Below are 12003 nucleotides of genomic sequence, written 5' to 3'. Positions count from 1 at the left end.
TCTAGATGAGGGGGAATATACTTTCTCCACAAGCTTGTCAAGTCCTTTAGACAATTTCTCCACAGCTGAGACACAGGACTGTAGTGGAGCAGAGAGATTGTCTTCATATTTTTGAAGTTGGCAGGAGACATCATACATTGTTGGTCCCATCCCCTCATCCCAGTGAATTGCTGCCAGGGTACTGGCATGTGCTGCTGGTGCACTCCGCACAAATTTACGCCACATGGATGTTGTGCACTGGACTTCATCGGGGTCTTGAGGTGTCTGGGCATTGTCCAAATCACTATAAATCATCTCCCGCACAGCTAATTCCCGCAGATGTTGGAGACCTTTATCCACAGTGGTCCACTTGCCTATGTGATATACAATATCTTCCTTATGGGGATATCTTTCTCTCATAGCTGCCAGGAGTCGTCTCCAGAGGCTGAGGGCCTGTGCTCCTCTCCCGATTACTTTGTCGATTACCCTTTCTCTAGAGAGGGATCCCAGCTGCTTGGCTTCATTGCCTTCTAATTGTAGGCTACTGGCCCCAGCATCCCAGCATCGGAGCAGCCAAGTGAGGATGTGTTCACCTGGGCGTCGACCATAATCCTTTCGTATTTCTCGCATCTCACTCAGGGATAAGGATCGAGTGATTTCTGATTCCTTTATGATTTCCGTCTCGTCTTCCTGCTGTTTTTGTGATGGCTCTGCTTTAGAGGTGCCTGCCAATTCCCCTTCTCCCTCCTTCTTAGGAGAGCCTTCTTCCCTTACTAAACGAGCTGACCTCCGTTTCCATTGTTTTGACTTGACTATGGGGGCGACTGATACCATAGTTGGTTGGTCCTCTGGGTCAGCCACAGCATGTGTTACTTGGTCATCAGATTCAGAGACTTCCTCCCTCTCTTCAAGTTGCTGGATGATGTTAAACAGTGTTTGATAGGAATAAACCAGGACCCAGCACAATGCTGCAAGCTGTTGTTCTCCGGCATTATCAGGATCAGGACATACAACTCTCAAACATTCTACCAAGTTTTTAGGATTTAGCACTTGCTCAGGGGTGAAGTTCAAAACTATTGGAGGAGACACTCGTGACAGGTATCTGCTAACATCATCCCACACACCGTGCCACTCACCACGAGACTGTTTTGGGACAGATTCCCAAATAAGTTTTCTAAACAATCGACTAATCTTAGAGAGAAAATGAAACCTGTTATTCAGAATTAGAAATAGCAATACATGGGTTACAGATGGATCTTCAAAATACTCCCAAACTGTTGTAATTATCCCACTGTGAAAGAAGGGAAAGGTACCATTCCTGATATTATTAATAAACTGGTGTCCAGATGAGAAAAGGAAGGCAGTGTAGTTCTGAATATTCTCTGAAAGATAGTTTCCATGGGACCCAAATGATAACAGCACAGAGCCTGAATTCCAGAGTAAAACCAAGGTCAGTGCTTGGCAGCACAACGAATTAAAAAAAGTGAACACAGATTGTAGCACTTGGTCGGATCGGATATATAGGAGAAAGGAGAATATGACACGAATTGCATGACATATGAACAAAGCCATTATTATTAACAGGGCAAGGAACATGGTTACTAGCAAGCAAGTGTGTTAGTTGTATGCGTTTAATCAATTCTATTGTTATCTCAACCCTTCGAGCCCCACGTTGGGCGCCAAAAAGGACTGTGGTGGTTTTACCGTGCTGGGCAGCTAAACCCCACAACCGCTCTCTCACTCCCCCTCCTTTAGATAAGGAGGGGGAGAAGTAAAGCAAAGAACAACTCACGGGTTGAGATAAGGATAATTTAATTAAAGGGAAATAATTATAATAATTAAATAAAGACTACCATGAACTAAACAATTTAACTAAGGGGAAATAAAAGGGAAAGGGGAAAAAGGGAGGAAAACAAACAAACAAAATAAATGAAAACGATATGGAAGTGCAGAGGAAAGAAATTACTCTCTACTTCCCACAAATGAGCGATGATTGACCACGTCCTTGAAGCAAGGCCTCAACGCACGCAGCCGGTGTTCGAGAGGAGGACCGACGTCTTCTCAACGAGAGCCCACCCCTCCCCTCTTCTTCCTGTTTCCACCTTTTATTGCTGAGTGTGACACCACATGGTATGGAATATCCCTTTGATTGGTTTAGGTCAGCTGCCCTAGTGATGTTTCTCTCCTCACTTTTTTGCCCACCCCCTAGGAGGGTTAGAGAAAGGCCCAATGCTGTGCCACTGCTGCTCAGCAGTAGACACAACACTGGTGTGATAACACTGCTGTTCCAGCTACAAGTACAGAGTACGGCACTGAATGGGCTGCTGCCGGGAAAGTTAACATTCCAGCCAGACCCAGTACATGAATCTGTGCAAGAGGCATGACAGAAATCTCACAGGGACAACAGGGATTGTTTCTGAAGTCACACAGGGCAGTGTCAGGGCTCTGTGAGGTGCCTATGTCTGAGCTGGCCTTCCATGCTCCTCATACACATGGGGCTGTTGAGAGACACAGGTCCCTGCCTTGCACATCCACAAGCAGTGCACTGCGGTGCCTGCAGTGTCCCTGTGGCTCCTGCAGCCACTGCCAGAGGCTGGGAGGCACCTCAGCCCTGCGGTGTCTTGCCCTGCTCTGCCCTCCTCTGAGATAACCCAGGACATGAGCAGTGGGCACAGAGACATTCAAGGAAGCACATCCCAGAGCTGCCTTCAGGTGGCTTCCCAGGGGTCGTTACTTTGTCTTGTGACACTATCTGTCCAGCTGACCTTCATGAGACTTCTAGGAATAGCTGATGGCCTTTGTGCTCCTTCGTATTCATCTCTCCACACACATATGATGTGCCTGCTGTCACCAGCATTGGGTTTCTCTTTCCATGTCTCCTATGCACATACAGCAGGCCCTGCTCTTCTGGGTAATCCTATGCCCCGAAGAGCAAGTGAGCAATGAGCAATGGCCTGCTCAGTCATTGCTGAACCTCCTGCCCATACACCCCACAGCTCTGAGTTTGTGATGGCGCTCTCCAGAGAATGAAAAATGACCAAAAGAAAACCTTGTTCCTGCAATGCATTATGAGTCATATGAAGAAGACAATGAGCTTTTTTTTTAAGATATCAGGTCTTATCAGTTTCCTCAAGGCATCCTTGAGCTCCTGGTTCCTCATGCTGAAGATGAGGGGGTTCACTGCTGGAGGCACCACTGAGTACAAAACTGATACCACCAGGTCAAGGGATGGCGAAGAGATGGAGGGGGGCTTCAAGTGGGCAAGCAGGACAGTGCTGACAAAGAGGGAGACCACGGCCAGGTGACGGAGGCACGTGGAAAAGGCTTTGTGATGGCTCTGCTCAGAGGGCATCCTCAGCACAGCCCTGAAGATCTGCACATAGGATAAAACAATGAAAACAAAAGAACCAAACACTAAGGAAAAACTGAAAACAAGTAGCTCAAATTCTCTGAGGTAGGCATTTGAGCAGGATAGCTTGAGGATCTGGGGGATTTCACAGAAGAACTGGTCCACAGCACTGCCTTGGCAGAGGGGCAGGGAAAATGTGTTGGCCATGTGCAGGACAGCATTGAGAAAGCCACTGGCCCAGGCAGCTGCTGCCATCTGGGCACAAGATCTGCTGCCCAGGAGGCTCCCGTAGTGCAGGGGCTTGCAGATGGCAACGTAACGGTCGTAGGCCATGACTGTGAGAACTGAAAACTCTGAACAAAAGAAGAAGACAAAAAAGAGGACTTGTGTAGCAGAGCCTTGATAGGAGATGGCCCTGGTGTCCCAGAGGGAATTGGCCATGGCTTTGGGCAAAGTGCTGGAGTTGCAGCCCAGGTGGAGGAGGGCGAGGTTGAGGAGGAAGAAATACATGGGGGTGTGGAGGTGGTGGTCGCAGGCTACGGCAGTGAGGATGAGGCCGTTGCCCAGGAGAGCAGCCAGGTAGATGCCCAGGAAGAGCGCGAAGTGCAGGAGCTGCAGCTCGCGTGTGTCTGCGAATGCCAGCAGGAGGAATTCACTTACAGAGCTGATGTTGGGCATTTTCTGACATTGAACACAGTTGTCTGTTGAAAAGGAGAAGGCAGAACAAAGTTAGAAGAGACTTCTCTGAGGAAAACATATTGAAAGTCTTAGAGCACTGTCATCCTAAGCCTCTCTCTTTGCAGGAGAATCTTTCTGCAGCTCTATCACTTGAGTCCCGGCTGATTCTTTCTGAGGCAGGAACAAGTGGGAAACTGAAGTTCAGTCCACTTATAAGATCCATGAACTTCGCAGTGTTGTTGCAAAGAACACCTCCCTCCAGTATAGAGCAAGGCAGATTTTCTTACGCTTAGTACAACAAGCACTCTCTACGGTTTCCCAATATGTAGAGACAGCTTAAAGCAGAGAAGCCCCAGTCCCACTGCAGATGGACAGAATCCTCACCTTGTCTGCAAGTGCACGAGCAGGATCTCAGCTTCTCCCTCTTCGCCAGGGCTGCAGAGGCCTCACTCCAGCTGCCCACAGACAGCCATTCAGCAGCACGGACATGGCCTTAGTGCAGAGGTGTCTTCTCCTTGGGGCATCTGGAGAACACAAGGATGCCAAGAGAGAGCTGCATCCTGCTGGAGAGAAGCCTATGGCCCAGGAGGATGCCTCTCAGACAGCTGAATTTTTGAAATCTGGGCTCTCCCATCATCCTGGCTGCACCCCTGCAGTGTCTAGAAGAGGCTTATCACTTGACTTTTGGCTGTCCAGGGGCAGCTGGCTTAGGGCACTCCATGGACTTTCTGCCAGACATCCTCACCTCACAGTTCAACCCAGCAGGACTCTCAAAGCCCACTGCCCTCCGAGAAACAAGACCCAGGAGGAGACCCTTCCAGGACCTGCAGCTGCATGGCCCTGCAGCCAGACACTTACCTTGTCAAGGGCTGTGCAGATTTCTCCTGCAGGCAGCTTTCAGCATCCTCCCTCTCCCAACTGCCTCCAAGCCCTCTCTCCTTTTCTCCTCTCCATGTCTCTGCTGTGGTCAGAGCCCCCAGCCCTGCTGTGCTTTGCAGAGGAGCTTCTCCTTGGCAGAGCTGTCTCTCTGCACCACGGCCCTCTTGCCAGGAGCTCTCTCTCTCCCAGGAGCCTGGCCCAGCTCAGCAGCACAAGCCCAGCCCAAGGCATTGGAATCACCCCTCTGGGGGCCTTGGTGATGAGCCCACAAACCTTAGACACTGAGAGATAATTGAAGACATCTCTCCAGAAGTCCAGGTCAGATGTATGTTTCCTGCAGTGTCCCCCCAAGGCCAGCACTTACACAGCCTCCCTTGGAGCTTATTACAGCAGTACACTGAAGGCAGTGAGGACAAGGAGACAAAGGCAATGTGAAGGTGACACGGATGTGTAGGCAAACTGGATGTGTTTCACCAAACACAAGGGCCTAGGCAATAAAGAATGATTTAAAATTTGAAAGGACTGAAAAGGAAGATAAAATTGTAATAATAACAATAATAATAAGAAGAAGAATATGTACAGAGCAAGTGATGCACCATGCAGTTTTTGAGAAGCCCCTCACCAATGCTCAACCTGTCCCTGAGCATGGTCCCCCTGACCCAGGCCAGCCCGCATCAGGATCTGTTGTGCACGTCCCTTGGCCTTAATTTCTTTTAGTGCAAAATCAGCTTTCAGAGGATTTTGGAGTATTTTCTTCCCTTTCTCAAATACTTCCTCTGTTCTGTCACCCCACACGATGATGCCATTGATGTAGTGCAGGTGTTCAGCAGCTTCCAGTGCAGTATAGGTCAGTCCATAGTCCCTCAGGGCTGTGTTTCCAGCCCTGGGGCAGTTGATTCCATGTTGCAAGCAAGCTGCGGCCTTCACGCTGCTGGAAAACAGATGGAGAAAAATGCATTAGCGATATCAGTTGTGGCAAAACACTTGGGTGCCTTTGATTCCAGTTTGCATGGACGCTCTACCGTGTCCAGCATGGCAGAACTCAGCATTGCATGACTTCATTCAGGCCACGATAGTCCTCAGTTAGTGGACTCAGCTGGTGCTATACTGACTCAGGTGCACGGTTGTGGTAGTGATTGGCACCAGCTGTCCTTCAACCCTCATCAACCCCACAACAGAAAAGTCCTTTGAGAGACCAAGGCAAGGTAGACAACAGTTTAATGTCCTCCATCTCCAAGGCAGCTATGCCAAAAGCCCACTGATACCCTTCTGGGTCCTTAAAGTATCTATCCTCTCCTGAAGTAGTCTCTTGCAAGGATGCACAGAGTCTCTGGGTTAGTGCCAATGGGTTGCTTTTGCCACTCCTTCCCACTTAGATACACTTAGGCCAGGACCCAGTACACTGCAGTGGTATGTGTTTCTTTGGAAATGCCAGGGTTATAACACCTCCTTTTCAAGCATTTAACCATTTTTATTAGGATTCTGCACTTGCTCAGGGGTGAACTTCCAAAGCTTTGGAGTTGCCCAGTGCTCTAGGTGCCTGCCCATATCCTCACACACTCCTTGCCACTCGAAACTCTCCTGCCACCAGAGAGGTATCTGAATGGCCTTCTTAAGTTGTTCTGAAACACATTCAGGAGACATAACAATAGGAACATGCTGGTTTGACCATCCCAAGGATATTCACAACTTTGAAGAGCTAGTGTAATTAGCAGAAAGGGAGAGTGAAGAAGTAGGGAAAAGTGTCTTCCTCTTGTCTCCCCCACAGCTTGGTTTCCTGATGTCGTGGTTTAACCCGGCTGGCAGCTAAACACCACGCAGCCGTTCGCTCACCCTCCCCCCTCCCTCTCTGGGACGGGGGAGAGAAATGGAAAGTGAAGCCCGTGAGTTGAGATAAAGACAGTTTAATAAGACAGGAAAATAATAATAACAAAATAATAATAATAATAATGTTACAATGATGATAATAGGAAAGTAATAATAATATGTACAAACAAGTGATGCACAATGCAATTGCTCACCACCCGCTGACCGATGCCCAGCCTAACCCCGAGCAGTCCGGCCCCCTCCCCCCGGCTAGCCACCCCTATATATTGTTTAGCATGACGTCAGATGGTATGGAATACCCCTTTGGCTAGTTTGGGTCACCTGTCCTGGGTCTGTCCCCTCCCAGCTCTAACTGCACCCCCAGCCTGCCTGTTGGCAGGACAGAGCGAAAGGCTGAGATGTCCTTGGCTTGGTATAAGCACTGCTCTGCAACAATTAAAACATCGGGGTGTTATCAGCACTCTTCTCATCCTAAGCCAAAACACAGCATTCCACCAGCTACTAGGAAGAAAATTAATTCTGTTCTAACTGAAACCAGGACACCTGAGGAGAAAAGGTCCAGAGTGTAATTCTTAATAGTTTCTGAGAGATGTCTCCCAAGGTATGGAGGTAATGGCAATGCTGAGTGCAAGTACCAGATTAGTTTCATGACCAGGAATTTTACCATGTCATAAGCCAGTGTTACACGGTACACCGAAAGAATAAAGTTAAACCAGCCATCAGAAAAGATAAACAGCATGACAGGGGAGACATACAGTAAATAATGTTCTATACAACACAATTCTGAAATGCAGCACAACAGACCTGAGATTTAAGAAAAAAAAAAAAAAAAAAAAAGAAAATCAACGTTGTGATCAGCAAGTATTAAAATCAACTAATGTTTATAACAGCTTTCTTTTAACATGCTGTGGTCAGATCTGTCATTGGCTCAAACTTTGTGCTCCATGTTGGGCACCAAAAAGAGTGTGGTTTATCCCGGCAGGCAGCTCAGCACCACACAGCCATTCACTCATACACACACCCTGCTACATCCCCAGTGGATGCAGTTGAGAATGAGGAGAGGAAAAAAATAAAATAAAAAAGAAATCATGGGTTGAGATAAAGACAGTTTAATAGGACATAAAGGGAAGACAAATAATACAAACAATGATGATCATGATCATGATGGTGATTGCCTGTCCTGCAGCAACGGTACTCCGTACCCTGGACAGCCAGCCCATATTGATTTTTCTGGAACATCCTTTTGGCTACTTGGGGTCTGGAACATCCCTTTTGCTGTTCCATGGTCTGGAATATCCCTTTGGCCACTTGGGGTCAGCTGTCCCGCTTCTATCCCACAACAACTTGGGCAACAACTAAGCCATCAGGGTGTAATCAGCATTCTTCTCATGCTAAATCCAAAACACAGCATCATACCAGCTACTAGGAGGAAAATTAACTCAATCCTAGCCAACTCCAGGACACCCATAGACTAAAGGCATGATATCTCTGTGTGAATATCAAAAGAGGAAAGGTGGTGGTGATTAATTGGAAAGTACTGGAGCTGAGCACGATGCAGATGGTATAGAATATGGGGTGGATATTCTCCATGTATTGGCTGGGATAGACTTAATTTTCTTCCTATTAGATGGTACAGCGCAGTGTTTTGTAAGTAGGATGCAATTTTATACAAAATAACAGCATGCATGAGAAGGAAGAACAGAAAATGTGGAATCTGGCAGCCTTCCATCCCCTACCCTTCAGTGATTCTGTGCTGCAATTCCATTCAACTGGTTACTCCTGTGTTACCCAAACTGTGCTACAAACACCTGCTACTGTTATGTTGTGAGAGATAGCACAATCAGGGTGACCTGTCTGCCTGCAGATATTAACACCTGACAGAATGGACCATCAGTGTGGAGAAAATATTGAGAAACTGCAGGATTTTGCCTACAGGAACCTCTTGGCATTACAAGGATCAGAACCTAGTCCTGCACTGGAGGAAGAGGAACCCCCCACATCAGGGCAGACTGGGACCCTGCTGAGTGAGCAGTGCCCAGGAGGAGAAGGGCCAGGGCACCACGAGGGATGCCATAGAGCAGAGGTGCCTGCTCACCAGGAAGCAGGCCAGCTTCCTACAGAGCTGCCTTACGAGGAGCACAGCCAGCAAGCAATCTAAGTTATCAGACTCATCTCAGATCCCCTGAGACACCACACAGACAAGGGTGTAGAGACAGCAGGAAAAGAGGTGCAGGTGTGAGAGTCCCTTGGACAGCCTGGTGTGGAGAGGAGCAAGGGCTGTGGCAAGGCTGAAAGTGCCAACAGGACATAGGTCTCTGTGCCTGAGGCTACGGCTGTTGTCTGTGCCACTGAGGCCTATCAGGAGACAGGTTATTGTTAAAGCACCAGAGCCTCATTGCCTCCTTACCTCCACCCATCAACTAGGCAGGGGTCGTACCATCCTCCTGCACTTGGCCATGCACATCCCCATCTCCTACTGCCCCAGGAAGAGCCCTGAGCACTGTGTGAAGGGAAAGGATCTCCCTTCCCAGGGGCTGGAGGTCAAGGCCTGGCCCCTGTACTTGCTGAAATGCATCTACTTTGTCTACACCTCAGTGTCACCTTCACATTGTCTTTGTCTCCTTGTCCTCACTGCCTCCAACATTCTGCTCTAATGAGCTCCAAGGGAGGCTGTGTCAGTGCTGGCCCTCAGGGGGAAATTCCAGGAAACTTGCATCTGACTTGGACTTCTGGAGAGATGTCTTCAATTGTCTCTGAGTTCCTGAGGTTTGTGGTTCATCAGGAAAGCCCCCAGCGGGGTGATTGCAATGCCTTGGGCTGGGCCTGTGCTGCTGAGCTGGGCCAGGCTCGTGGGACAGAGAGAGCTCGTGGAAAGAGGGCCCTGGTGCAGAGAGACAGCTGTGCAGGAGCAGCTCCTCTGCACAGCGCAGCAGGGCTGGGGGCTCTGACTGCAGGCACCCAGGCAGAAAGGGATTCCAGGCAGCCTGGAGGGTGCACGCAGAGGAGAGCTCAGTGCAGGAGAAACGTTCTCAGCTCTGTCCACGGTAAGTCTCTGGCTGCAGGACAGTGCAGGGAAGGTTCCTGGAAGGGGCTCCTGGATGCAGGGTGTCTCTGCCTGGCCAGGAGCTGCCAGGATGTCTCTCATGGTTTGTGCGGTGTGGAGGAGAAGGTGCTGCAGGGCAGCTGTAGGCAGCAGGGACATGGGCAGGCAGTGAGAGGGAGCTGCTCCCTCCCTGCTATCCCCTGCAGTGCAGGCACCTTCCTTGCAGCAGCATCTGGTCTCCTGTCTTCCCCTCGGAGCTTCTGTCATGGGTTGTAGAATATGGGGGGCTGAGAATATGGGGTATATGAACCTTAAATCTCTTTGTAAGTAGACACATTTCCTGCAGGCCGACTCCACCTGCCTCCATGGAGGAAGGCACAGAATCACAGAATCATAGAATATTCCGAGTTGGAAGGGACCCACAAGGATCATTGAGTCCAGCTCCTGGCTCCACAGAGGTCCTACCCCCAAATTCCTACCATATGACAAGGAGCATATTCCAAATGCTTCTTCCATTCCAGAGCTCTTGTCCCTCTCCTGTCTGTGCCCGCCAGATGGCACAGGGCTGTGAGGAAAGGCTCTACCTTATCAACACCACAGCCTCTGCATTGGGTTGGGTCTGCCCTGCCTGCCCATGCCTGCCCATGCCCTTGCCCGGCGTGGCAGCTGGTGGTGTCTGATTCTGACGGGGAGTGCTGTGCATGGCGGGTGAAGCAGGAGGGGATACTCCCTGTTCTCTCTGGCCAGACATGCACGATCCACCTGCTGAGTTTGTCTCCTGGGTATTGAAAACAGAAAACACACATAGTCACATTGCCAAACACCCCTCTCTCAGCAGAGGGAGCCACTTCCCAGGAACCTTCCCTCTTGGAACCTCGAATAGAGCAGAGCAGGCTCACTGGGAGCTGCTGGGCAGAGGAGGCTGCAGTGTACAGGACACTCAGCAAGCACAAAGCAGGGCTCCAGACAGGGAGAGACACAAAGGTCCTCTTGGAAACAGGGAATGTAAGGTTTTGCTTGGGAATTATCTGAATTTTGGTCAGACATTACTCGTAAGACTCTCTATTTATTTTTTATTTTTTTTCTCATTTAGCAGTGTCCATGTCCAGAGCCAGCAAATGCCCAACACCAGCTCTTTGAGCGAGTTCCTCCTGCTGGCATTTGCAGAGACACGCGAGCTGCAGCTCCTGCACTTCGCGCTCTTCCTGGGCATCTACCTGGCTGCCCTCCTGGGCAACGGACTCATCCTCACCGCCGTAGCCTACGACCACCACCTGCACACCCCCATGTACTTCTTCCTCCTCAACCTCGCCCTCCTCGACCTGGGATCCATCTCCACCACTGTCCCCAAAGCCATGGCCAATTCTCTGTGGGACACCAGGGCCATCTCCTATGAAGCATGTGCTGCCCAGGTCTTTCTATATGTCTTTATGATTACAGCAGAATTTTATGTTCTCACCGTCATGGCCTATGACCGCTACATTGCTGTCTGCAAGCCCCTGCACTACGGGAGCGTCCTGGGCAGCAGAGCTTGTGCCCAGATGGCAGCAACTGCCTGGGCCAGTGGCTTTCTCATTGCTGTCCTGCACACGGCCACTACATTTTCCCTTCCCCTTTGCCATGGCAATGCTGTGGACCAGTTCTTCTGTGAAATCCCCCAGATCCTCAAGCTCTCCTGCTCTGATGCGTACCTCAGGGAAGTTGGGTTTATTGCATTTAGCTTTTGTTTAGGTGCTGGCTGTTTTGTTTTCATTGTGGTGTCCTATGTGCAGATCTTCAGGGCTGTGCTGAGGATTCCCTCGCAGCAGGGCCTGCACAAAGCCTTTTCCACATGCCTCCCTCACCTTGCGGTAGTCTCCCTGTTTGTCAGCACTATCTTGTTTGCTGGTGTGAAGCCCCCTACCACCTTCTCCCTATACCTGGACTTTGCAGTGGCAGTTCTGTACTCGGTGGTACCTCCAGCAGTGAACCCCTTCATCTACAGCATAAGCAACCAGGAGCTCAAGCATGCCCTGAAGAAGCTGTTTCAGTTTTCTTCCAGGAGCAATTAGCTGCTGCTCTGCTGCTGCAATGGGAACAACCCACCAAAAAACACGGTGGGAGACACAGCCTTTCAGTGCCACTTACCACGTACACCAATGCAGGTCCCAAACTGTGAGAAAAAAAGGAAAACTCATATGTACAGGAGAGAAGATGGATCTCAGGATACAGTTCTTCAGGCACCTGTGGGCAGTATGGACACTGACAT

At 49.7% G+C, this 12003-nt stretch overlaps 2 protein-coding genes across 2 annotated transcripts in view; one reads left to right on the top strand and one right to left on the bottom strand.

Moving 5' to 3' along the window:
• Positions 1-3052: 3052 nt before the first annotated feature.
• Positions 3053-12003, bottom strand: part of LOC311216552 (olfactory receptor 14A16-like) — a gene marked incomplete at both ends in the record, with an annotated part of 43451 nt that continues 34500 nt past the window's right edge. The window contains one exon of the mRNA XM_084298078.1: positions 3053-3957. Coding sequence (XP_084154204.1) covers positions 3053-3957 — 905 coding nt within the window. The remainder of the gene's footprint in view (positions 3958-12003) is intronic.
• On the top strand, positions 10874-11806 carry LOC311216673 (olfactory receptor 14C36-like; the record flags this gene model as incomplete). Its single annotated transcript, XM_084298197.1, has 1 exon — positions 10874-11806. One exon carries the CDS (start codon positions 10874-10876, stop codon positions 11804-11806), a length of 933 nt encoding a protein of 310 aa, XP_084154323.1.

This window comes from Netta rufina (genome assembly GCF_964035555.1).
Source record: "Netta rufina genome assembly, chromosome: 18".
Classification (NCBI taxonomy): domain Eukaryota; kingdom Metazoa; phylum Chordata; class Aves; order Anseriformes; family Anatidae; genus Netta; species Netta rufina.
Note: the sequence above shows the minus strand (reverse complement) of the source record. Positions and strands in the feature narration are given on the sequence as shown.